This window comes from Hypanus sabinus, chromosome 1 (genome assembly GCF_030144855.1).
Source record: "Hypanus sabinus isolate sHypSab1 chromosome 1, sHypSab1.hap1, whole genome shotgun sequence".
Classification (NCBI taxonomy): Eukaryota; Metazoa; Chordata; class Chondrichthyes; order Myliobatiformes; family Dasyatidae; genus Hypanus; species Hypanus sabinus.
Genome location: NC_082706.1, coordinates 33,719,447 through 33,746,773, shown reverse-complemented (window position 1 = coordinate 33,746,773; position 27,327 = coordinate 33,719,447). Strand labels below are relative to the sequence as shown.

Sequence of the window (27,327 nt, the reverse complement as noted above, 5' to 3'; positions counted from 1 at the left end):
CTGGTGTAACTTCTTTGTAATTGCATTAATATATTGGACTCAAAGTGGGATCCTGGCAGCTGGATTCCCTCAAAGACACTCCTCTGAACTTGCCTCTGTCAAGACGGAAAAGATCTTAGCAAAAAGTCATATACACAGAATAAAACTATCTGGAGCAGCACACAAAACTGAGGATCTCTCTGGGTCACACAGCATCTATGGATGGAAACAAACAGTCGATATTTCAATTCAAGACCCTTCATCAGGACTTCTTCATATAACCATCTAGGATTTAATATGGGAGCTCTGTTGCCCATATCCCAACGAATGAACATCGCAAGTATTCCATGAAGCTTGTTGTGGCAAGGTTTCTATTCAGATTGGTTATCCAGACTATTTACACAGCCTCATTGTGCTGACCATCAAGAGCACCATTTTGAGATTTATTACTTTATAACTTACCTGTACTTTCTTGGCAACCTTCAGCAATCAGAGCACGATTTGAAATGGAACAACAATTCACAAGGCTTCACCACTTCAGTTACTTGTTTGCACCATCAAAAAAATCCACATTGAATGGACAATGCCAGGCTCACATGGAACTAGTCTGTGAATTGAGCCAGGCCTCCTGAGACTGTGACTGTGCTAATACTTCAGTGTGGTGAGCAAACCCCTTGCATCCATCATTCTGGCCCATCAGTCAATATACAATAAATGTCATCTTTATTTGAAACCTTACCCAAGACCAAAGTAAGGAAAAGGCATCAACCACTTCAATTTGGTGCAACTCAACAGTTCAGAACTGCCTCAGGTCTTTGAGTTCAAAGACTTTGTTTCTTCAATATCGCTCTGCTATAACCAGGACAATGCACTTTCAGAAAATGTCACCCAGTGTAATGGTTGAATAGATTTGTTACTTTGAGTACAATGGAGCCACAGGTAATGGTGGCACCTCGCAGCTTCTGCTATCCAGGTTCCAGCCTAGCCTCCTGTGCTGTCTGTGTCAAGTTTGGATATCCCCTGGCTGATGCAGGTTCCTCCCATGCTGGTGGGTATGATAACTGGCTACTGTAAAATACCTCTAGTGAAGGAGGGTGGCTTGAAAGGTGATGGGTTACAGTGAATAATCGGGAATGATGGGAATCAGTCTGAGAGCTGGTATGACCTGAGTTATTAAATTAAATAATGAAAGTAATTGCACCGCAAATCTTTTCTGACAGTGACAATCACTGCACGTTAGCCTACATGCATGATTTGTATTGCTTCTATCATATAATTTGAAGGAAAATTATACTCTCACACCTGATTAAGAGCAATAATATTTCCTATCCACACAAGAAGAGTGAAACAACTTGTCAAACTACCCAAGTGGCTCACACACTTCTGCTGGTAAAACTGTATTAACCACAACTGTTTATTATAAATCCATTCCACAAGGCAATTGTAATCCTTTGCAAAGTTTTTTTTTCCAATATATTTAATTTATTAAGGACAACACATGTTATAAAACATCTCTCTGATTTTGCCAGCACATCTGATACCAGCCATTCACAATTAAAATAGTAAACATTCTTGGAAATACCCCTCTTCCAAAGATGGATAGGAGGGAGACAGGATCTGAGCTTTTGCATGGAAATTCTTACATCCTATAATGACAGATATAACCAGAACAGTCAACAACAGTCAAAGAAAAGTTAGTGTCACATGACGTACAATCCAACCATTTAGTCACATATGGCAACACACTTAAAAAAAAGTGAAGTTTTAAGAAAAGGGGGAAGTAAAATAATCCACCACTGGTGCATTTCCTTTTATCGACCCACTGAAAGGATTTTCAAATGACTGTGTGAATCAAGTTCAATTAAAAAAAGACTTGTAGCACCATTCCAAGAAATCCTAAAGCACTCTATAATCAGAAAGTACTTTTATGGTCACCGCTTTAATATAGGAAGGGTGCCAGTCAAATTTGTGCAGAGTGAGATCCCATAATAACAAGCAATGTGGTATTGACCATACATTCCATTTCAGTGATATTGATTGAACATTGAATAGGGTACAGGAGAACTCGTATAGTTCTACGGGATCTTTAAAGTCTGCCCGAGACAGCAGACAAGGATTCCGAATATCAGATGTGAAAGATAACTCTTTACATCCTCCCCCAAACACAAAATACATTTTGTTTATTATTTCTGCCAGGCAGTCAGTAAGCCAAGGAGCTGGTGGGAATGGAGAGCTAAAAATGAATCCGTTTCTCCTATTACAACTTTACTGTTTATTCTTAGCCACACGCCAATCCTCATTCCTTGATCTCCTCCACTCACAACCCAGTTTCAGCACATTACCCATGAAAGTCTGCCTAGCATAATAGACTGTACATCATGTCACTACAAAAGTGCCGCCCAGACAGCCACATTCATTTGTTGTAAAGGTCTTATTTTTAAATGAGGTTATTCACAAAGGTATTAATTAATTTTAAAAAACCATATTTAAATGAAAACACTAGTTCTAAATGGGGAAAATAAAGAAAAAAGTACCACCTTCAAGGCAGACAAGTACCCTCACTTGTATAGTGGTGCATTGCACAACAGCATCATCATGTAGTGTATTCAATATTACAATTACACAACAAAGTAAAATGCTTAACACAAGTACAGACATTACAATTCTCAGTTTGGTGCTCCAAGCTAGTTGGTGGGGAGAAATTGGCAGAATCTATATTAACAAAGGGGCCAGCCAACCTTTAAGGCCTTGAGCTGTTTCTTGGAACTTCTGACACTGGGCTATCCAGAGTGGTTTACATTATGACCAGATGAATGTGGGATTACTGACAAGCCATCCTAGTTTAAAGCCACTTATGATCATAATCTCCTACAGTAAATCTGCCCGTACCATGTTAGACTCACATTGCTGACTTCCCAATAACAAAAATAAAAATGGTGGTGCTGGATGACTTACAAGTTATCTGATCTCTACCCAGTTGAACTTTCAGTGATGAGATCAGGGTGGAGGTGGGTGAGAGGAGATATTCATTCCTGCTTCCAGATGTGTTATGAATCAACTGTCTGTAACCCACAGTAACCCATAATGTCAGGAGATCTGTGGATGCAGGCTGGGTGACTTATCAAACTTGGCAAATGGGAGCATCTTTATCTAGAAACTTAAGGGCTGCATAATCCAGTAAGGACAATGTGGCACCTTCCATTGGCTTGTTTTGAAAAAGGAACTTAAGGCTGTCTTTCCATAAAGTGTGAAGGAGGAAGTGGGGGGGGGGGGGTGGAGAATTAGGGCAGAGAAGGGGGACGCAGTAGATCGAGAAAAGAAGCAATTGTCGCTCAAAACAGTGAAAAATAAAATGCAGTGTTTATACATCTGACAATAATGCAAAGCTTGAATCAAAACTGAACAGAAGCAATGAAGAGGGCCAGTGCCCGCCACCACTGTCAGAGCACAATGTTCATTTTGTTTCACTAATTCTTGAAGTTGGTGACAGTATCAGATTGGGCACAGCCTACGAAAAGATGCAGCAAAGTTTTAGGAAGGAGATTACTTACTCCTTCTTACTTAGACCTGTTTGGAACTAGATCAAGAATACATCTTCTTCAATCAGCTAGGTTCTACAAAGATGTTTTATATATAGTCACAAAAAGCCTGAGATAGAAATCAAATGCTTTTGATGAAAGCTTACTAAAATATTTTCCCAGTTGTCCCACGTTTCACTGTCCAACTTATACCATTGACTATACATGGTTAGTTCACAGGAACAGTTCTTGGTTAATGTTAGGGATTTCAGAACATCACCCAAAAGCAGGGGTCATTCAATGATGACTCAGCAACCAGTGGAAGGTATACTCAAAGGGGAAACGGAAAGTTGAGAGGAAGGTGGAGAATTGGGAAAGACAAACATCAAAAAGACTAGCTACTGGAGAAACGGCAGTTTAACTTAGAAATATTTTTTTGAATGGATACCCTGAACTTGCAACATTTGGATGCAATGGATGAGGAGAGTTTTTTTTGCTATTAAATATAACATGTGAATAATGCTGAAAAACAAAAATCACAAGTTTATTCTACCAGTTCTAGTATCTGAATGAAAAAAGGTGTAAGGTTATTTTAGATATACACATATATTTAAATGCTCATTATATACAGAGGTACTTCATAGAATCATAGATTCAGAGTTTAGAATCAGTTTACTCAAAATTATGACACATTTGTGTGAGAGATAAAAAAAGAGAAGAATGGCCTTTTTGTAAGAGTGTTGTTAGCAGATACAATAATGAGAAAGGGAGGGGAATAAGACCGCTCTTTGAGAGCAGCACAGGTACATTGGGCCAAATGGCCTCCTCCTGCACAATAATGATTCTATGATTCTAGGCATACTTTCAATTAGTTGAGTATTTTATTTGTTCATAAAACACTCACCCTCTTAAGAACAAAGATGACATTTTAAGTTTCAGTTTTAAAAAAAACATGGATTTTTCTATCATAATTTTGCTTTTTACATATAAATGTATAAAAATAATAAAATTACGTCTGTCAACCTGTAGCCATAATGGTAGTGCCAAGAACACATAATGAACTTCAAAAAGCAAAACTCGAATTAGAATGCTCACTTATACATGTGGAGAAAATACGACTGTAAATATTACAAGTAATTTGGAGTAAATCTGGAGGTGTTCTCCACACTTGGATATCGGTGAACATCCAAGGCCCCAAAACAAAAAGTTTGCGTTTTCCAAACCTCAAGTAAACCATTGCATCAGCAGCTGCCGCCCACCGTCCTGGGGCCGAGACCCGTCATATTCCCTTCCTTCTCCTTGCAGATGTTGAGGCTCATAACCCATTCACCACTTCTAACAGGGATTTTAAATTCCCCTAATCCCATCTAGCAGATCCTGGCCCACTGCAAGATCTGTAAAATTAATGAAGTGCTGTACAAAATCCACTTTCCATTTTAGAGACTCTGGAGAGGGAGTGGACATCCCATATCCCATCACAACCAACCAGTGGACCTCACTGTCCATTGTCTTCTTTCCCTCTCCCAAACCTCCCCACAACCTGTGGTTAATTTAATATTTAAACAAGCTACATAACATTATCCTTAGGTTTTGGTTTTAGTGGAGATAGGCCAGGTTCCCTTCAGACATCAAATATCGGACACAAGTACAACAATACACTTGCAATTTTGAAATAAAAAAAACAATTAGAACACCATTTTCCAATCGTGACAATAATTCTTAAGGAGTAATTACCAGCTTTGTCACATTAAGGTGTCCACAATTTTTTTTTAACTAAACCAAAGGAACATCAAAACAATCGTTTGGTCATCTTTACTAACTCCCTCAATACCTCTGAGTTTTCCACCTCGTGATTTACAATCCCCAGAGCCCTTTATCTTGGAATACTAAAGGTCACCCTGATAAATATTACAGTCAAACTCGTCTCCACTGGGAAAAGTTCATTCGTTGGTTTCCTCGCTGGTATCCTCAGCTGCCAAGTTGTTCTGAAGACTGACGGAGGAAGACAAGTCAAATTCTGCCGGGCAGTTTGGGTCATGCTCAGAGCAGCAGAGACGACCATCCAGTGCTGAAGTAGTCAGGGCTCCCTTCTGGTGCTCCTTGCAGTACGAGTTCGGGCAGAAGTCACAAAAGGAGGCGGATGTTTTGCCACAAACATCACAGTGGTGCCAGGGACATTCCCACTTCCCTACGATTGAAGCAAAAATGTGAAGGGAGAAAAAGAAACATTTAAATAAAATTTACTGCACCACCACGTCTTCTTTTTAAAAGTTGATTATCTATCCCAGCACCCATTACACACAACAGTCCAGCATTGTAGATTAATATCACCACTGCCTCCAGGCACCAGGCTTTCTCCAAAAAGCTGGAGATGGAAGTGACTGCAAATGTTGGAATCTGGAGCAACAAACAAGCTGCTGGAGGAGGAAATCAGTGGGTCAGGTAGTATCTGTAGAGAAACTCAGTAGGTTGAACAGCGTCTATGGAGAATAGAAATCGCCAATGTTTTGCTCAGACCCCTGTATCACTCAGAGTGGAGAGGCGAGATGGCCAGTATCATGAGGAGGGGAGTAGTGAGACAGAGGCTCAAGGTGGCGTTAATATCCTTGGTCAAAATAAACTGTTGTATTGCTAATGAGGACAAAACATGGTGGTTCAGTGTTTGGTATGAAAGCTCCATTTTGTCTTCCTGTGACTTCACTCTATTCTCATCTTGAAAGACATTGAATACTATTGGAGCTTGTGTGGAGAATTGTATACACACAGTAATTGGGATAATGATGTGCATGATCACTGAAATAAACTCAATGCCTGGGAATGAATGTGTGAGATGCCCATGCCATTGTAATAGGTGTGTGGGATGGAGACCAGATTAAGGGTCTCAAGACAAAGCATTGTCCTGTGGGTCCACATGAAGGATCACCTGCAGTCTTGTGTCATCGATTAACAGATTATAACAAAAAGGACACCATTTCTTCCCATCACCTCCTTGTGCTGGAGTTACTGACTTTCACATTCTCGACTGCAAATAGTGCCCCTTCTCATTTAGTACCCGCTAACTTAGTAGGCAACCTTAAATGTGTTTCTGTGACTGTTAGGGCCTGCGATTGAGTGATCCAGTACTTTGTTGTCTTCAAGATTGCAGGAAGCGAGCACGCACTTGGGCAGTCTCGAGGTAAAGAAACTTTAAGCTGAATTTCAAATCTATTTCTCCGATTCAAATGTCCATTGATCGCTGATTAAAGCGGAGAGCAAGACTGAGACATTGAGGTGAATGAAGAAGAGTGAGAGTTCAGCGCCGACCGCCTTCCTTTTGACTGCTGCTGAGAAGGAGTCTGTGACCGGCCTATTGTTCTGTGGCTCACTGTGGCAGGTGGTTGGGCCTCTTGTGTGCTGTCCCTCTCTTTCAACGATGAAGGAGGATGTCACTGTGATTCTGTTATGGATTGGACTATTGTGTTTATGGAATATGAACCTTCTCAGACTAGTGGTTTTTCCATTCTGTGTTTCATTGCGCATTTTTTTTTGCTTTGTTTTTAAGGGGACGGGCTTTGTTCTGTTCCATTTTGTTCAGGGGAGGGGGAATCTGAGGGGAGGGTTGATGATCAGTGTGCTGTTCTTTTTTACGTGGGGCTGGGTTTGATGTCTCTCTCCGAATGACTTACATGTTCCTTTTTTGTCTTGTGGCTATCTGGAGAAGACTAATTTTAGAGTTGTATATGGATACATACTTTGTTAATAAATGAACCTTTTAAATTAATCTGTGCTTTGCTCTTTCTAGAAGCCCTGTTGAATGCCACAAGAGACACCCATAGAGGTGCCGATTATTCCTACATCCCTCCTTGGACACTTTTGAGATAGATGTCAGCGTTCAAACAACCACCACACCACATTACTTTGTCATCGGTATGGGCAACAGACTGCAAACTTAGTTCCACAAAGCCTTCATAAACAAAAGCTTCGATAATGGAACCACATTGATATCACAGACAAAAGAGCCATCTTATAGGAAATGATTAAACTAGTCTTCTTTTCTCTAAGTTTGGAAGAATAATCTTGTTGAAACAGGTAAGGATCCCCAGGGGTTTAACAAGGTTGATTCTGAAGAGCCTTCTTTTTAATTAACAAAACCAGGGAGAATAAACAATTGCAAATTTGGAATCAAGAACAATTTCTTCACAGTGGGAATCCTTTACCCGAGGGGTGTGGATGCTCAGAAACTACAAGGCTAAATGAACAGATCTTTTGGAATGCAGAAGACCCAAGAAATATGTGGATTGAGCAAGAATGGCTCAATCAGCCATAATCCTGTCAAACAGCCAAGGGCTGAACGGCCTATCACTGCTTTTTCCTGTGTTACCATATCTGAACAAAGAATGCTTCCTGAAAATACCAAATAGCTTCATCATGGTCTTTACTACTTCAACACTTACACAATTCACAGCCAGAACACACCCAAACATAATGAATGATGGCCTGTGATGAATGGCTTTTCACAATTCTTGAATAAGTGTTTCTCACAAAAGCCTGGTTTTAGCAACATTGTAAAACAGTAAGATGTGAAAATGCAAAAAAAAATTGCTGTCATCTGCATTTTCTTCAAAAACAAAGTACAAATAACTGGAGAATATATTTGTAACAAACTGCTCTGATAACTTACTCACACGAAGAACAGTAAGATTCAAGCAGACAGTTTTGCTGCCACATTTGGGGCACTGAATGTACGAACGGATGCCAGAACTGTGACAGCCAGGGCCATGGTGGCCACCTATAACCACAACAGTGTACCTTTATGTAGCACCTTTCATATGCAGATCACTTTCATGCAGCAACATAGCGGCATAGAACCAGTGATGCTGCTTCACATCTCCAGTGGCAGGGGTTCAATTCTGGCTTCTGGCACTGAAATGACATTTACATGTTCTCTTTGTGATGGAGTTTCTTCGGGGTGTTACAGTTCCCTCCTACATTCCCAATTAAGCTATCTGCTGGCTGACAGCTTAACTGGCCTATGTAAACTGGCCCGGTGCTGGTGAGTAGATTAATGGATCATAAGAGCAGCTGATGAGCAAGGGAATAAGCCGCAGTGAGTTGGAATGGGCCCGATGAGTACCGAGAGATGGCATAGTCTCAAAGGGTCAAAAGGCTTCTTCTAGTTCAGAAGAATATATAAAAGTACATAGCAAATGCCAAAGAGGAATAGAGTATCAGTAATAATTATTTTGTTATATCTCATTACAATAAAACAGACGGGCACTTAATACTTACCAAATGGTGGTTTGGTTAAGTTAAGGCAAGAGAGGTGATATGCTTTGGGGCAATCCTTTTTATCACACATCACCAGCTCACCTCCGTCACAGCAACGGTAGCAATAGTCCTCATGCATTTTTCTGACATCTATCTTGGCTTTGCGTTTCTTTATCTTCTTCTTTGCATTCTTTGCCTTTTCTTCATTTGCTGTCGCAGCAGCAGTCTAAGGTGCAAAGTCAAAAGAGTTTCAAAAAATTCCTTACCATGCATAACATCAGGATTTTTGAAGCTCACTCCTGTGAAGTGAACAATGCACATTTGCATGTCTGACTTATAACATAGAACACAGAAATTTACAGCACATTACAGGCCCTTCGGCCCACAATGTTGTGCCGATCATGTAGCCTACTCTAGAAACTGCCGAGAATTACCCTACTGCATTACCCTACCCTACTATTTTTCTAAGCTCCATGTATCTAGCCAAGAGTCTTTTAAAAGACCCTGTTGTATCCGCATCCACCACCGTCGCCGGCAGTGCATTCCATGCACCCACCACTCTGTGTGAAAAATTTACCCCTGACATCCCCTCGATACCTACTTCCAAGCACCTTGAAGCTATGATTCCCGTATTAGTTATTTCAGCCCTGGGAAAAAGCCTCTGGCTATCCATACAATCAATGCCTCTCATCTTATAGACCTCTATTGGGTTAGCTCCTCTCCTTGGAGTGAAGGAGGATGAAAGGCCAAGTTCACTCAACCTATTTTCATAAGGCACACTCTCCAATCCAGGCAGCATCCTTGTAAATCTCCTCTGCACACTATCCAAAACTTTCCCGTTTTGTTACTGAGATAGGCTGACCCTCAAAATACATCACAGAACATAGAGACAGCAGATGCTGGAAACCTGGAGCAACGCACAAAAAGCTGGAAGAACTCAATGGGTCGGCAGCATCTATGGAGGGAAAAGGATCGTTGATATTTTAGGTCGAGGCTCTTTATCGGAAGAGGGGAGACAGCCTGCTTCAAAAGCTGGAGGGAATGGATGGAGCAACAACTGGCAGGTGACAGATGGATGCAAATGAGGGCTGTGGTAGGCGAGTGAGGAGGGGGAGAGTGGGAATGATGTTAAAAAGCTGGGAAGCGTTAAGCGGGCTGAAGATAGAATCTGTTCGAAGAGTACAGTGAACCATGGAGAAAAGGGAAGGTGAGGAGGGGAACCAGTGGGAGAAGTATGTGGATAATGGCAGACTGAGAGGATGAGGGAGGGAAAAGATGAGTGATTTATTTATTTAGCAATACTGCATGGAATAGGCCCTTTTGACCCCTTGAGCTGCGCCACACCAACAAACCCCCAATAACCATAGGACAATTAACTTTCCCGGTACATCTTTGGACCTTAGGAAGAAACCAGAGCATGCGGGGGAAACACACACATTTCATGGGGACGACGTACAGACAGTACCGGAACTTCGGGACGTCCTGAGCTGTAACAGTGGCACACTACGCTATGCTACTGCGTTGCCCCAATGGGGGCGTGTAGGTTAAGGGAAGAAATGGACAGAGGTAAGTTGTTAACAAAACAGAGAAATTAATGTTCATGACAACTGTTCTATATTCAATGAACAACATATCAAATTGACATGCATAGTTAATAGAATATAGAACATAGCACAGTAACAGGCCCTTCAGCCCTTGTATATGATTACCATTATGTCACTTTTACTTATCCCATCTGACTGTAGAGTACAGAATATCAATTGATCACAAAATAAGAAGGGTTGGATTTTAAATCTGAATCCATTTTGACTTTTGGCCAAGATGAAGATGCCAGAAATGACAATTGCTCCCAACGAAAGAGAGAAGACTTGTCACTGCTAAAGCATTAAAAATATAAAGATCAGGCTCAATAGTGAAGCTATCTACAGACCAAGAATCTGTGCCCAGCAACAAATCAACATCTACAGGTAACATAGAAAACTGGCTTTAGAGGAGAGAACATCTTACAACAAAATGTCACAAATGAAGGATACAAGACAGGTAGCCTGAAGTGCACTTCACCGCATCAGTGACTTTCAAAGAGAACTGGTGATCTTGTCCATGCGAACCTAAAAACAGTTCTACCTAAATTCCACCAGCATGTTGATTTAGCTACCAGATGTGAAAATACACTAGATATGGTTTACACTAACATACTAGCTGATAGAAAATAGTCCCCCAAACCCGCATCAGTGACTTTCAAAGAGAATTGGTGATCTTGACCATGTGAACCTAAAGACAGTTCTACCTAAATTCCACCAGCATGTTGATTTAGCTACCAAATGTGAAAATACACTAGATATGGTTTACACTAACATACTAGCTGATAGAAAATAGTCCCCCAACCCCCGAGCAGCTGTTCTATGTCTTACAAATAAATCTCTCACTAATGGGATAAGGTTTCTGCTACAGAACAAAAACAAAATCTATTTACTGTATTTGATCTATACTTACAGGACATGAAACAGCCCCAGGAAATTGTGCACACTCCTGTTAAACATGCAAGGCTCACAAAAATGTTCACTGAAACATTCCTTTGGTTAACTAACTTACTGTTACCAGCTGAGTTGGAGAGAGGGGAGGAACAATAAAATTTCCATCCAGAAATCCAGCAATACACGAGGCTAAAATAAATTAATGGTATTTGACTTAAAACAGTAGCTCCTTTTCTCCCTGCACAAATACTACCTGACCTGCTATGAGTCTGAAACATTTTCTAGTTCTAATTCTGATTTCCTGCACTCAGCAGTTTTATTGATTTTCATCACTTGCTGGGGCCACATGGATACCTCAAACCACACTGTCTCCTTAATCAAGTAGGTTATTCTCACTAGCTGTCCTGTTTCATTCATGGAGAATGTCTATTGGAAAGAGGCAGCTGACCAGCAATGGAGCCAAGACCAAAACATTTTTGGAAAAACAGAAAGAGTGTGGTGCAAAGGAAACCACAGAGTCGCCACCCAACCTTTCTCCACCTCTGCTGTCAGAGGAAAAATAGAGATCTATTTAAAGACAAGCTTAAAGATAAAAGTACAAGAGTCCATGTTAGACCGCAGGACATGGGAACGGGATTCAGCCATCCCAGCCATCATTCCATCACGGCTGGGATCATTCCCCTGGACCTTCTCCAATGCCAGCATATCTCTTCTAGGATAAGGGGTCCCAAGCTGCTCACAATACTCCATTTGGCCTGACCAATGCCTTATAAAGCTTCAGCATTATATCCTGGCTTTTGTGTTCCAGTCCTCTCAAAATGAATGGTAACATTACATTTGCACGCCTTACCACCAACTTAACTTTTCGAGAATCTCTTTGCACCTCTGATTTTTGATTTTTCCCTCCATTCAGAGAAAAGGTCCATGCCTTCAATCCTTCTAGCGAAGTGCTTGACAATACTCTTCCCTAAACTGCATTCCGTCTGCCATTTCCTTGACCATTCTCCCAATCCAAGTCCTTCTGCCCATCTTCATATTATCCACAAACTTGGCCAGAAAGCTGGCAATTCCTTCATCTAAATCATTGACATACAGTGTGAACAAAAGCAGTCACAAAACCGACCCCTGTGGAACGCCACTAGTAGCCAATCAGAAAAGGTTCCTCTATTCCCACACTTTGCCTCCTGCCAGTCAGCCAACCTTCTACCCATGCCAGTATCTTTCTTGTAATACCATGGTCCCTTACCTTGTTAAGCAGCCTCACGTGCAGCACCTTGTCAAAGACCTTCTGAAAATCCAAATAAACTACATCCACTAACTCTCCTTTATCTATCCTGCCTGTTATTTCCTCAAAGAACTTCGACAGAATTGTCAAGCAAGATTTCCCCTTAAGGAAACCATGCCGATTTTGGCTTATTTTGTCACGAGTCTCCAAGTACCACTAAACCTCATCCTTAATAGTAGATTCCAAAGTCTTTCCAGCCACTGAAGTAAAGCTAACTGACCTCATTTCTGTCCTTCTGCCACCCTCCCTTCTTGTTTCTCTTGATACTATGTCACCTTTTTAAGGATTTGATTTCTTTTTTTTTTAAAAACCAACATGATACCACACCTCTCTGCCTATCTTTTCAATACAATGCGTATACCTGGAAATTATCCAGCCACGACTGGATCTTCTTTCAGCCACAACTCAGCGATGCCCACAGCATCGTACCTGCCAATCTCTAACTGTGCTACGAGATCATCTACTTTATTCCGTATACTGTGTACATTCAAACGCGACACCTTCAGTCCTATATTTATCACCCTTTTTGATTTTGGCTCCATGTTACATTTCAACTCATCCCACTGACTGCAATTTTGTCCTATCAGCTGCCCATCTTTCCTCACAGTCTCTCTACACACTGCATCTGGTTGTATACCAACTGCCCTATCCTTAGCCCTATCACTCCATTTCCCAACCACTGCCAAATTAGTTTTAATCCTCCCCAACAGCTCTAACAAACCTGTCCGCAAGGATATTGGTCCCCCTCGGGTTCAGGTTACCTTCCCCAGAAGAGATTCCAATGATCCAGAAATTTGAAACTCTGCTCACTGCACCAATTCTTCAATCATGCATTCAGCTGCCAGATCATCCCTTTCTTTCTCTCACTGGCACGTGGCAAAGGCGCAATCCAGAGATTACTACCTTTGAGGTCCCTGCTTTTCAGCTTTCTACCAAACTCCCTATATTCTGTTGGACCCAATATGTACCATAGTTCTGGCTGTACACTCCCCTGCTTTAGACCAGATCTGAAACATCCCTGACCCTGGCACCTAGGAGGCAACATACCATCCGGGTGTCACTGTCACACCTACAGAACCTGCTATGTGCTCCTCTAACTATAGAATCCCTCATCACAACCTGGATTGGGGAGCATGCCTTATGAGATTAGGTTGAGTGAGCTCGGCCTTTTCTCCCTGGAGTGACGGAGGATGAGAGGTGACCTGATAGAGATGTACAAGATAATGAGAAGTACTGATCCTATGGTTAGTCAGAGGCTTTTCCCCAGGGCTGAAATGACTAGCACAAGAGGGTATAGTTTTAAGGTGCTTTGAAGTAGGTAAAGAGATGTTGGGGTAAGTTTTTTTAATGCAGAGAGTGGTGAGTGCGTGGAATGGGCTGCCTGTGGTGGTGGTGGAGGCGGAAACAATAGGGTCTTTTAAGAGACTCCTGGATGGCTACATAGAGCTTAGAAAAAATAGAGGGCTATGGATAAAACCTAGGTAGTTCTAAGGTAGGGACATGTTCGGCACAGCTGTGGGCTGAAAGGCCTGTATTGTGCTGTAGGTTTTCTATGTTTCTATGTTTTAACTACACTTACCTTCCCTTCCCCCCCCCCCTTCTTATGAGCCACAGAGACATCAGTGCCGGAGATCAGGTCACTGAGAACTCCCCATTAATTTGTCCTTTCCAACAGTATCCAAAGCAGTATACTTATTGAGGGGACTGACCACAAGGGTACTCTGCAGTGGCCTATTCCCCTTCCCTCTCCTGACAAATACCCAGATACCTGCCTGCTGCAGCTTAGGGGTGACTACTTTCCTGTAGCTCCTATCTATCAACTCCTTATTTTCCAATATAAGCCCAAGGTCATCCAGCTGCATCTCCAGTCTCTAAGGAACCGGAGCTTGGTGCACTTTGAGCATATTTAGTTAGCAAGGAGACTGGATGTCTCCCATAGTTCTCGCATCTCATACAAGGAACATACCACCAATTCTGGTCTCAATTTTAGCACACTAGCTATGTACTAACAGAAAAAATATTTATGTACTAATAGAAACTTATTGATTGCCCAAAACCTGTTGAACCAAAGCCCCACAATTCTAACACTGTCCATTCACAAGGTTGCTCCATTTACATCTCAGTTCCTTTAATATGGCTCCTGCCGAGTGTCTAATAGATTATCATGACTGCAGCCCACCAAAATGTCCCCAAAAGCACCTGAGCTCTTTTTAAACCTTGCATTGCATCACCACATCTTTGTCTACCTTTTTTTCTCCAAAAAGTCCTAAAGAATTCATTACTGAAATAAACTGCATTTTATGCGAAGGGAAGCCTAGCCATATCCTTGTGGCACTCACCTTTGGACGTACACCTAGGTATCCACTGCAGTTGGGAGCTCCACATTTACACACAGTCTTTCCATTGCCCAAGCAATCCAAATTATAATTGAAGGTTAGTTCCGAATCTAAAGATAAAGTAAGGGGGTGTTACTTCACAAATAGCCTGTACCACTTGAGGCCACAATCTATTTAAAAGACTGAAAACATACAAATGAAAGTCAAGCTTGAATTAGCTATCTAGAAGCTGGAGTTTTAGTTATGCCCTGAAATACTGAAATCTCTGTCTACACAAACACAATAACAATGTATAACTGATGATCAAAAAGAAAGTTGAGTTGGGGTGAAGGAGAGTAGAGGGGAGCGAGCAAGGCAAGGTCAGAAACCCAGGAAACTAAGTTACAAAAGCTCCTGCAAGTGTTCTGTACAATACTTGCTACAAAGCTTCAGATTAACAAAAACTTCAGAGAAATAGCAAGAAGTGAAACTAACTATGCAACCACTATTGACACTGATGCAAAAGTTTCATATTTTTTTAAAAATCTTTAATTAAAAGGAAGCAGTGCTACTAAAAACTCTGCCCTAGACGGGCCCAAGCCCATCTATGAAAGGAGGGATGGGCATGGGGTGAGAAACCCCATCCCGCAAAAACCCAGTGCTACAGAAGCACAAGGAAGCACCAAAGACTTCATCCCTGGGAGAGAAAGGATCTTTGATGGACTACACCTTAAAAGACTAAAAGACTGACCCAGGGCAGAGGACTCTGCTGGGCTTCCTTGGCAGCCTATTTCTCAGTAGGGGTGAAAGGCTTAAGAAGTTATTTAATTAAAGAATGATATACTAAGAAACAAATACTATCAATGGCTGTTTTACAGTACAAGAGTGGAGGAATGAGAGACTGATAATCCAAAATCATTATCACCAGCTCAGTACAGTTCGTTCATTCATTCACAGATATTGATATAAAGTCATAAAATCAGTAATATGTGGATTTCTGAATCAAGTTCCATTTTCAACTACGCAAAACCGTCCTTCTCCAGCAGCAGTCAACACACCTGCTCGTACATCACAAAGTGCAAAGAGACCAACACGTGTGTCACCCATCACCGTCCACTTTTGTGTCTCACAATTTGGATTGCAACTGTGATTCATGAACCGTGAGAAATTCCCTTTGGGCCCAGCATCAATGATACGATCCTGGAAAGACAAATAAACATTGTTTTCACTGTGCCTTTAGCTAAAGGGAATCATCACAAGGCCCGCACCCACATCATTCCTGTATGATCTGCACAGAGAGTTATCATTATGATATCCAGCTTGCATACATTCAGTTTTCCAGAGTTAAAGTTTAACTTACCTTCGACAACCAGCAAAGCAGTCTGTGCAGAGCTTTATAATGAAGACAGTGGCCACTTATCTGCTGGAAAAACCAGGCAGCTGAAAGGGTCCTTCCAGCTGAATCCTATTCTCTTTTGGTCTCATACTTCAAACTCAAGGCACTTCAAGCACATAGCTAAAAAAAACTATGACGAGCTCAGGAAGTAAATTCCAAGTTCTTCTCACATTCTGGGTGAAATTTATTCTTGCCCAATCCCACCTAATTCTTCACTTGTGCATCTACCAAAAACACCTTAAAGGTGGGGCTTTGCTTACTGCTACTTCTGCTTTCAAGCCCTTCCTATTCACTTCAGATCCCTCAGTTTTTACACCTCAACTAGTTACCCCTTAAGCTGCCCTTGGTCATAAAATAATTACATACTGTAAAAAAAGTCCCATGGCTTAATAAATCTCCAAACCTCCCTTAAGTTAGCTTCTCCTTCAATGTGATGACCAGAATTGGAATCATTCTCAAGATCTGATCTAATTAGTGCTTTACCCAGCATTACCTCCCTTTCCTTGTTCTAGGCCTTGTTTTATAAAGGAAAACCAGCCAGGTAGCCTTCCTAACCACCTTGCCTGCCAACCTAGTTACCTTCAGAATGCACATGCTCATTCCATGTGCCACTGTACCTCTATTCCACTCACCATCCAGCCTCCTACTTCAGCTTGATGGCCTATTTAAATGCAACACTTCCATTCTCCATTTACACTTGTGTGTGCAAATAGTGATGTCTCCCTGCAGCCTAAACCATGAAAAACACTGCCAACTTTTTTTAAAATCACCAAACTTTTAAAGTCATGTCAATATCTTTACTATATACTTCTCCAAACTGAATTCCATTTGCTACTGTGCCTTTTGCTGTTCAGTTCAACAATCTTTTACTCTTCTAATCCTTCTTTTTCTCTTCGTTAACACTCCTTTCCCTCTCAATCTTGTCTGAAAGCCCCATGGCCAGACATGCTATTTTGCTGAAATCTTTCCACAACTACCCTTGCCCTTGTTTATTCACTACATTGAAACATTTTTTAAAAATACATCTATGTCCTGTGAATATCCCTGGCAAAGCCAACATTAGTTGCTAATCTTAACATAGAAACCCTACAGCATAATACAGGCCCTTCGGCCCACAAAGTTGTGCCGAACATGACCTTAGAAATTACTAGGCTTACCTATAGCCCTCTATTTTACTAAGCTCCAGGTACTTATCTAAAAGCCTCTTAAAAGACCCTATCGTATCTGCCTCCACCACCATTGCCAGCAGCCCATTCTAACCACTCACCACTCTGAGTGAAAAACTTACCTGACGTCTCCTCTGTACCTACCTCTCAGTACCTTAAACATGCGTCCTCTCGTGGCAACCATTTCAGCCCTGGGAAAAAGCCCCTGACTATCCACATGATCAATGCCTCTCATTATCCTGTATACCTCTATCAGGCCACCTCTCATCCTCCTTTACTTCAAGGAGAAAAAGCCGAGTTGACTCAACCTACTCTCATAAGGCATGCTCCCCAATCCAGGCAACATCCTCGTAAATCTCCTCTGCACCCTTTCCATCTCCGAACAAAAGAGACACATTCGAGGGTTTGGGATCACATGTAGGCCTCAGCGAAGACAAGAAATTGCCTTCCCTAAACATCTGTGATCCTTGACAGGTCTTTCAACAATCATATGTTTTCATGGTTACCGTTAACAAGATTAGATATTCTTTTTAATTACAGATTTTATTTAATTTCTGGAATTTAAATTTCCTAGTAGGATTCAAATTTGCGTCTTTAAATCAGATGTCCAAAACTCTGTCCACTTCTCCAATTACTTAATCATTACTCCACCATTCCCCTGTAAGGAACACCAAACTTCCCTGTCATTTAATTTTTGTATAATTTCATAAGTCTTGCTCACCAACTCCCAGGCTTTCTTTGCTCACTTCTAATCTGCATTCAGTTTCCCGCCCACAGCCAACACTTCATCAACAACACTAACGTTTTCCTATAAGAATGTTAGTCCTACTCCTGCTGACTAATAATGTAATTTATACAGATCCCACCTCACTCATGACAGGCACCAACTGTCTAGTAATCTTCCTGTACCATCTTTCCTCTATTTTCGTTATCAACGTCCTAGACAATTTTAAGTCTCTTTCCCAGCTCGCTATGAACTGTCTGCATGACATCATTCTCCAGTAACCGAGTAATGCTCAGCTGCAGAGAATGCAGAAGTGTATCAAAATGACTGCAGAGATGAGGGACTTGCAATAGAAACACTGGGAAAATTACCTTGGAACAGAGGATATCTGCAGGGGTATTTAAAATTTTGGGTATGGTAAATTGATAAGTAGTCAAGGTCTGTAAACCATTGCTGGAGTTTGGGGAATGTGTTGGTGCAACGGAGGAAATTTCAGCTGATAATCTAAAAAAGGAGAGACTTTGCAGTAGTATGTGGAGAGCGCAGCCCTGTGCACAGAGCTGCAATAGATCTGACAAACCAAGTGGTCTCCAACTTAGCTACACTGGTATTCTGTGACTGTACACCTTTCCACAGTGTTCCCGGAGCACCTGATGACAACTCTGCAAATACTGATCAGCTCCACCAGGTCGTGACTTGAGCCTATCAAGCCGATCTGTATTGTTAACACTAGATTTTGTAGTGTTCGTGGAAAAACTAGTTTTACTCAATTCAGTACCTTGCTTTGAATTTGGGGAGTGAGTCTTGGTTGACAATGTGTGGTATAAAATATACACGAGACACTCAGCAGGTTAGGCTGTAACTGTGGAGTTAGTATTATGACCTTTCCTGAGTACTTCCAGAATTTTGTTTTTATTTGAGATGTCCAGCATCTGCAATTTTTGCTCTCTGGAGACACAGTATAAAGTCGGATTATGAAGAATGAAAGTAATGCCACAGTGGAAATACTTGAACACTACACTGAACACTAAGACTGAGGCCTTGTTATGGCAGATTATTTATATAGTTCCTATAATAGAATATTGAACACTACAGAAAGTACTTTTATTGGCTGGAAAGCTCTTTAGAACATTCTTTAGTTGAGATACTACAAAAAAAGAAAGCATTTCCCATGGTCTTTTAAACAATGTATTGCCTCTGTCTCCTTAGTAATGCAAACTTCATCTATGTTAGAGGCCAAAGCCATTGTGTTAATGTTTTCCCATTCCAGCTTTCAGTAATCCCACAAAATGAAAGTCATTCACTCTTACCTTGGTTAAGGTCAACAAATAGAAATTGGTAACATTGGCTTCATGAGCATGCTTTATGCGGTTTCTGCATTCTTCTTCGTCAATTAACTCACCGACATATTCAGTCACAAATTGCCCCTGCAGGGTAGAATGACAGATGTGTTTCTTAAGAACAGAGAAAGGTACCTCTGACCTTGTTTGAATATCTATACAAAGCTTACCATGCAGTAGGACACATCACTAATCAGTGGCATGTGCCTTTCATTTGCATGCTATGACGAGACTGAAGAAAGCATGTCACAAAAATCACCTTTTTAATGTCAACTTTAGTGCGGAGGCCCCAGCCACGCACATCTGTTCTCACAAGTTCCGTTTCAGGGTACAATCGCTTGGTGAAGCACTGATTCTGACACTTCTCTCCGGCTGGACAAACAGAGGGATGGCACTCATACATCAGAATTCGGTTCAAACATTCTGAGTCCAGCCCACAAGGGTTCTCATCAGTGGGTTTACAGTTGCACCGTGGGATTTCTGACAGGTCAGCAATGCGAATCTGCACTTTCCCAACTGGCTTGTTTGCCTGTTGTAAAAAGACATGAGGAAGTGGGACATTTTATTCACACAATTAAAGCATTTTAATTAATTTGCACAAGTTTTATTTAAAATGAGCAATTAAAAGTTCAATGGAGTTCTGGGCCATGAAAACCAGATGGTCTGTGCTGTATTTGACATTAGTCAAGGAACTACAACTGCAACAAACAAGTCTACCCATAGAAAAATGTGGGAGTGGTGGAATACGGGCAGGAGGGAAACAGGAGGTGTGAGGTGGATTGCAGAACAGAAGGCAGTGAAATTTAACCAGCACCTGACCTTTGAAACCTGAGAAATGACCAAGGTAAAATTCCAAAAAGCTGCAGCTATCATTGCTTAAAAAGTATATTGAATTATAAGGGGACGTTCACTAAGTTATGGGTTGACTGTTAACTGTGTTGACAAAGCATTCTTGAGTCAGTCATTTTAATAGAATCATTAATCCTTTTGGATAAATAACAAGCTACTATAGTGAAACTCACCAAACTTCCTTTTTTTTAAAAAACTAGAGGTATGTCTCTTCACTTAATAATTCTTGAGATCTATGGGATTATACCCCCTTGTACTAGCCATTTCTGCCCTAGGAAAAAGGCTCTGGCTATCAATGCCATCTATGCCTCTTATCATCTTGTACTCCCATCAGCTCACCTCTCATCTTCCTTTGCTCCAAAGAGAAAAGCCCTAGCTTGTTCAACCTACTTTCATAAAATTTGCACTCCAGTTAATGATTCTATTTCCAGGGTCACCATGGTGTATGACTTGGAGAGAAACTGAAGGAGAAATGTTCCTGTGCACCCGCTACCCCTTTTTCTTATTTGGTGATACAGTGTGCAGGTTTGGGAGATTCTCTGAGAGCTCAGGCAAGTCATTGCAACATTTGTAGCTGCTACACACCACAAACACAAAGCTCTGGAGGTAGTGGAAGGAATTACCATTTTAAAATTATTGAATGAATACCAGTCAGTTTACTGCATCCTGAATGGTGTCGTTGGAGCTCCACACACCCAAGCGACTAGACAGTAATTCATTATGCTCTAGACTTGTGCCTTGCAGGATAGTAGAAAGACTTTGGGAGGCAAGTCAAGAGATCCTGTAGCAAGTGACTTCTATTACAGCCCTACTATTTATACAACACATTGAGTTTCTGGTCAATGATGTCACCATCTAAGGATGTTGAGGTAGGGTCTTAACAATTGTACTGGCAGTGAACAGTGGGTAGGTGGTTAGATTTTCTCCTGATGTAGATGGTCACTTCCAGACACTTTCCATGTATACTTCCAGCAGTATGGTAATGTGCTTGGATGAAGCAGCTTCTACACAGCCAAAGGTGTTATTGTCTTTTTTCAAACGTACTTGTTACGATTGCAAGATCCTGCTGGACACTAAAAACTTAAAATATTACAAGTCTACCCATCAGGGAGTTGCTCATTGACAGAAAAAGTGAAAAAGTTGGACAATGCAGATCCTGCTGCTACATGCATCAGAGAGGTGTTGGTGCGTGATGGCAGTGGGCAGGCAAAAAGAGACTGATTGTCTTGTACTCAGAAGACCCTGATGGACACTGGTAATGTAGAATGCTGTAACTTCGATTCACCGCTTTATTGGCAAGAGGCAGGCAAGTTGTGTGGCCTTGGTCATCAAGCCACCCAGGAGAGTGTTTCAACAGAATGCTGGAGACAGTGTGGCCTGGTGTCCAGTGGTGCTGCTCACCAGTGTTTGATCAGCAGAAGTCAAGATGTACTGTGTTATACCGGATACTTCTGCAACATTCAGACTCTGACTTGGACTATTTTTTTTGAGATACTGTATTTTACTGCTGTTTTATATGTGTTGTGTGCCTTGTAATGTGAATGACCGCTGGTACTGTCTTTTGCACCCTGGCCCTGGAATAATGTTGTTTCCTTTGGCTGCATTTCTGGGTATTCATGTATGGTCAAATAACTTGAACTTAAATGTTAAGATACCCATGCTTGAATGCCCCACACCCATGCATGGACTGTTTCATTTGCAGGGATGTTGTAAATTGAATTTATATAACTCAATTATCAATGAATATACCCACTTCTGACCTTACGACAGAAACCAAGTCATTGATAACGGAGCTGACGATGGTTGGATCTCAGTGTCCTGGGACTGGGATGATTCATCTCAATTAGTATATCTTCTTTTGTACAGGTTCTGCTACAACCATCAAAAACCCCTGTCAGCAATTTACTTTCAATTTTACCAGGGTTTCTTTGAGCATGGGTGACATGAAAATACTTTTAGGAATATTAGAGCAGATGACCACAATCTAGATACTGGTGGCTTTTAAAGAGTGCTAAAGGAGGTGTTTAGGCTGGTGTTTAGGGATAGAATTTCAGATTCAAGAGAGAATTGAGGTCTATGCCAGGGAAGGATTCCAAGACGTACTTATAATTTTAAAAAGTACACCTCACTCAAGCCTGTTCAGGTGGTAAGCAAAGCATCAGTGGGTAAACCAATCTAGCTGCAAGTTGTGACAAAAGGAGCAGTGTTTTGAATAAGTTGAGTGGGAAAAACAAAGAGGGTGATACTGGAATTATGGAATCAATGCCACGTTGCAGGTCAGTTTGACTTGACTCTGAGTCACCACACTTACTTTAATAAATTTAAATGCTGGTGGCTTTTTTTCATTGCGTTCATTCTCTAGTGCTTCCTTGCTCTCTTTTAGTGCTTTCAGCTCTTGGAATCGTTTTGCAGCTTCTTCCAGTGCTAGGAGTGAAGGAAAGTGATATTTTTAAATTGGGATCAACTCAATTCCCCATTCTATTTTGTGCCATTAAAGAATGTTCAAAAGGTTACTGCTACAGACTTAGAGGCAATGAACTACCCAATTCAAACAATAACTATCAAGAATTCAGTAAAGCGGTATTCTCAACTAGAAAATACATTTAATATTCAAAGGGCACGTCAGCTCCTCTCCTCAACAGAACAAGATGAAAAGCATCAAGAGCTCCCTGCTTCCCTCCCAGAACTAGGGCACCATTAGTGGTCCCTATTACAGCTCGTGGTAGAGTTCAGAGTGCCATCTGTAAGGAGTTTGTACGTTCACCCCTGCATGGGTTTCCTCCAGGTGCTCCGACTCCCCACCCCCACAGTCCAAAGGCATACCAGTTAGTGAGTTATTTGTAAACTGTCCTGTGATCAGGCTAGGGTTAAATAGGTGGAGTACTGGGTGGCATGGTTCATTGAGCTGTATCTCTAAACCAAAATAAAATAAATCTGGTCTGGTTCCAGAAGCTGAGTGGAAGCCTTTAAATTGGAGTGTTTCATCACCTTATGACAAGGGCTGGTAATATAAAGCAATATAAAGAGGCAAGTTTTACTGAGGATCACAGCATCTTGGAAAATCTCACCTTACACCAATGAAGTTTACCTTTTTTGAAAATTTCATTAATACCACCAGCTCGTCCATCTGACACATTGCCTTTGTCACCTTCTAAGTACGGAAAGACTCTGCCCTGATGCACCCAATAATAATCATTTGATCCAAAGAAACGCACAGGGAATTCTCCGATGTGATGCTTCATTGCCTGAATGTTAGCTGGCACAGATTTGGGATTACAGATCTCAGCTGGCCACCACCTGAAGAAAAGAATCATGATAAGGATAGCTGCCAAACAGTTTACCACATCACACACAGACAAGTCTGAGTTACATTGACTTCTACCCCATGAATAAAGACATCAATAAATCATAGTAGAAATTTTCTGTAACTACCCAAATTGTCACCCAAATTGGAATGAAGCTTTCAAGAAAACAGAAACTGTACTTTGTATTTGACCGTCAAGATGAAGTAGCTGCATTACTGTCACAGGTTGAATGTTAAGATCTAGCAAAAATGCTTTCCCACAAAATACTTCCACAAAAGAACACTTCACTTCTCATTTTCTTATTACAGAGGAGGCCATGTAGTCCATCAAGTCTGTTCCAGCACTCAGAACAATCCTATCAGTCTCAACCCCTCACTTGTTTTGATGCAGCGTAATCATTTTCACATGCTCTTCAACTCCCTAGGCTATTCTCCTACGATCCACATATACACAAGGGGAAATTTAAAACGAACCCATCAGCATGTCTTTGGAATACGTGAGGCAATGGGAACCCCTGAGGCAAACTATGCAGTTACAGAGAGGACATGCAAGTTCCATGCTGAAAGCACTGAATTGAGTTTCATCCCAATCATGATTATGCCTCTTTCATCTCTGCAGTTCATTACTGCCAAAGTTACCTCTGACCAGTTCCCTCACCAATATACTCTGTTTCACTTCCCCCAGCTTGTAGCTCTGGAGTGAAGTCATTCCATTTTCCAGCTGTTCCCAACTTTGGTCCTGAATTTGAATCAACTTTTGTTGCTTCTGATTTAGATTCATGTACAGCATGGAAACAGCTCCCTCAGCCCAACTCATCGACAGCAGTCAAGATGCTTATCTAAACTAACCCTAACATGTTTGTCCCATATCCCTCCAAACAATTCCTAGAACAGTACAGCACAGGAAAAGGCCCTTCAGCCCACAATGCTGTGGTGAATCAATTAAATTAGTAATCAAATAGCCAACTGAACTACAAACACAAGGAAATCTGCAGATGCTGGAAATTCAAGCAATACACACAAAATGCTGGTGGAACACAGCAGGCCAGGCAGCATTTATAAGGAGAAGCGCTGTCGACATTTCGGGCTGAGACCCTTCGTCAGGACTAACTGAAAGGAAAGATAGTAAGAGATTTGAAAGTAGTGGGGGAGGGGGAAATGCGAAATGATAGGAGAAGACTGGAGGGGGTGGGATGAAGCTAAGAGCTGGAAAGGTGATTGGCGAAAGTGATACAGAGCTGGAGAAGGGAAAGGATCATGGACGGGAGGCCTCGGGAGAAGGGGGGGGTTGGGGGAAGTACCAGAGGGAGATGGAGAACAGGCAAAGTGATCAGAGTGATGGGCAAAGAGAGAAAAAAAAACAAACAATTAAATGAGTCAGGGATGGGGCAAGAAGGGGAGGAGGGGCATTAACAGAAGTTAGAGAAGTCAACGTTCATGCCATCAGGTTGGAGGCTACCCAGCCGGTATATATCAGTCTTCAACCCTCCTCCTCTTCATGGACTCTCCTACCCCCACCGATGACCCCTTCTCCCGTCTTCAACCCTCCTCCTCTTCATGGACTCTCCTACCCCCACCAATGACCCCTTCTCCCGTCTTCAACCCTCCTCCTCTTCATGGACACCCTGCTCTGCTCTTCTGCCTGCTCTTGATCTCTTTATTGCTAATTGCCGACGGGACATCAATTGTCTCGACTTCACAACACCCTGTTCCAATTCCAACCTCACTCCTTCCGAACGCTCTGCTCTCCGCTTCCCCCGCACCAATCCCAACCTCACTATAAAACCTGCTGATAAGGGGGGAGCTGTTGTAGTCTGGCATACTGACCTCTACCTGGCCGAGGCACAGCGACAACTCTGATACCTCCTCTTATTTACTCCTTGATCAAGACCCCACTAAGGAGCACCAGGCCATTGTCTCTTATACCATCACCAACCTTATCAGCTCTGGGGACCTCCTTTCTTTCTTTCTAAATCTTTTTATTAATATTAGTAATATGGACAGAATACAGATGATATATTGATAAAGAAATTACCAACATACACATTCCATTACATATGAAAAAAAAACATACATAATAGTTACAATATAAATAAGTTTACCAAGACATAAGCCATAAGATATATGTATGGACATAGTAAATCTAAATATTTCATAATGTATAATATAAAAAAAACAGAAAAAAGAAAGAAAAAAAAACAAAAAAAAATTTATATAATGCAAAACTAACTAATCTAATCTAATAACTATAACTAATAAGTAATATAAAAGAAAGAAAAACAAACAAAAGAGAAGGAGAAAAAAAAAAGTGGGCTGTTTATAATATCTCACAAAAATAAGTATTCATCAATGCCGTCACTTCCGGTCCTCTCAAAATACATAAGCTAAAAGCTAGGAAATCAAATGTACTTGGCACAGGGTCATATTACATCATATGAAAATGTTGAATAAATGGTCTCCATAACTTTTCAAATTTAATAGAAGTCTCAAAAGTACCTAAATTTTCTAAATTTAAACATAACATAGTTTGAGAGAACCAATTAAATACAGTGGGAGGATCAATTTCTTTCCAATTCAACAATATAGATCTTCTAGCCATCAGAGTTAGAAATGCAATCATTCGACGGGCTGAAGAAGATAAATGCTGTGAATCTAACATTGGTAAACCAAAAATTGCGGTAATAGGATGAGGTTGTAAATCAATATTCAAAACTGCAGAAATAATATCAAAAATATCTTTCCAATATTTCTCCAAAAATGAACACGACCAAAACATGTGAGTTAAAGACGCAATTTCAGAATGACATCTATCACAAATAGGACTTATATGAGAGTAAAAATGAGCTAATTTATCCTTGGACATATGGGCCCTATGTACAACCTTAAATTGTATTAGTGAATGTTTGGCACATAACGATGATGTATTAACTAATTGAAGAATTCTATCCCAATTCTCACTAGAAATACTAAAACTAAGCTCTCTTTCCCAATCCTTTTTGAAAAGGGTCTAATTCAAATAAACTCTCCAAAGTATCTGAAGGCACAAAATTTGGAAACGTAGAGAGTACAGAACTTAAAAAATGTCTAATCTGTAAATATCTAAAAAAATGAAATCTCGGCAAGTTATACCTGTTGGATAATTGTTCAAAAGACATGAAACAATTATCTAAAAATAAATCAGAAAATCTTAGTAATCCCTTAGTTTTCCAAGCTGAATAAGCTTGATCTATAATGGAAGGGTGAAAAAAACAATTAGATACAATAGGACTATTTAAAACGAATTGAGTCAACCCAAAAAATCTCCGAAATTGAAACCATATACGCAATGTATGTTTAACTATCGGGTTGTCAATTCGTTTCGGCAATTTAGAAAGAGCAAAAGGGAGAGAAGTCCCTAAAATAGAACCCAAAGCATAAGCTGATACCGATTTAGTTTCTAAACTCACCCAACAAGGGCCAAAAGATCCACCCCCATCTTTCAACCAGCATAACAAATATCTAATATTAGCTGCCCAATAGTAAAATCTGAAATTAGGTAATGCTAACCCGCCTTCCTTTTTTATCTTCTGTAAATATGTTTTACCTAACCTGGGATTTTTATACTGCCATATATATGAAGAAATTTTAGAGTCAACATTAGTAAAAAAAAAGATTTCGGGATAAAAATTGGTATCGCTTGAAAAATATATAAAAACTTAGGTAAAATAACCATCTTAATAGCATTAATCCT

General features: G+C 40.9%; 1 protein-coding gene across 4 annotated transcripts in view; it reads right to left on the bottom strand.

Annotated features, from left to right (window-relative positions):
* Window positions 1-1,379: 1,379 nt before the first annotated feature.
* Window positions 1,380-27,327, bottom strand: part of nsd3 (nuclear receptor binding SET domain protein 3) — a 109,238-nt gene continuing 83,290 nt past the window's right edge. For all 4 annotated transcript variants that reach the window (XM_059966420.1, XM_059966401.1, XM_059966430.1 and 1 more), the window contains 8 exons: window positions 23,382-23,590; window positions 22,605-22,717; window positions 19,704-19,973; window positions 19,415-19,531; window positions 15,877-16,018; window positions 14,843-14,949; window positions 8,766-8,970; window positions 1,380-5,685 (listed from right to left, as the gene is read on the bottom strand). In XM_059966420.1, coding sequence (XP_059822403.1) covers window positions 5,438-5,685; window positions 8,766-8,970; window positions 14,843-14,949; window positions 15,877-16,018; window positions 19,415-19,531; window positions 19,704-19,973; window positions 22,605-22,717; window positions 23,382-23,590 — 1,411 coding nt within the window. In that variant the 3' untranslated portion in view covers window positions 1,380-5,437. The remainder of the gene's footprint in view (window positions 5,686-8,765; window positions 8,971-14,842; window positions 14,950-15,876; window positions 16,019-19,414; window positions 19,532-19,703; window positions 19,974-22,604; window positions 22,718-23,381; window positions 23,591-27,327) is intronic.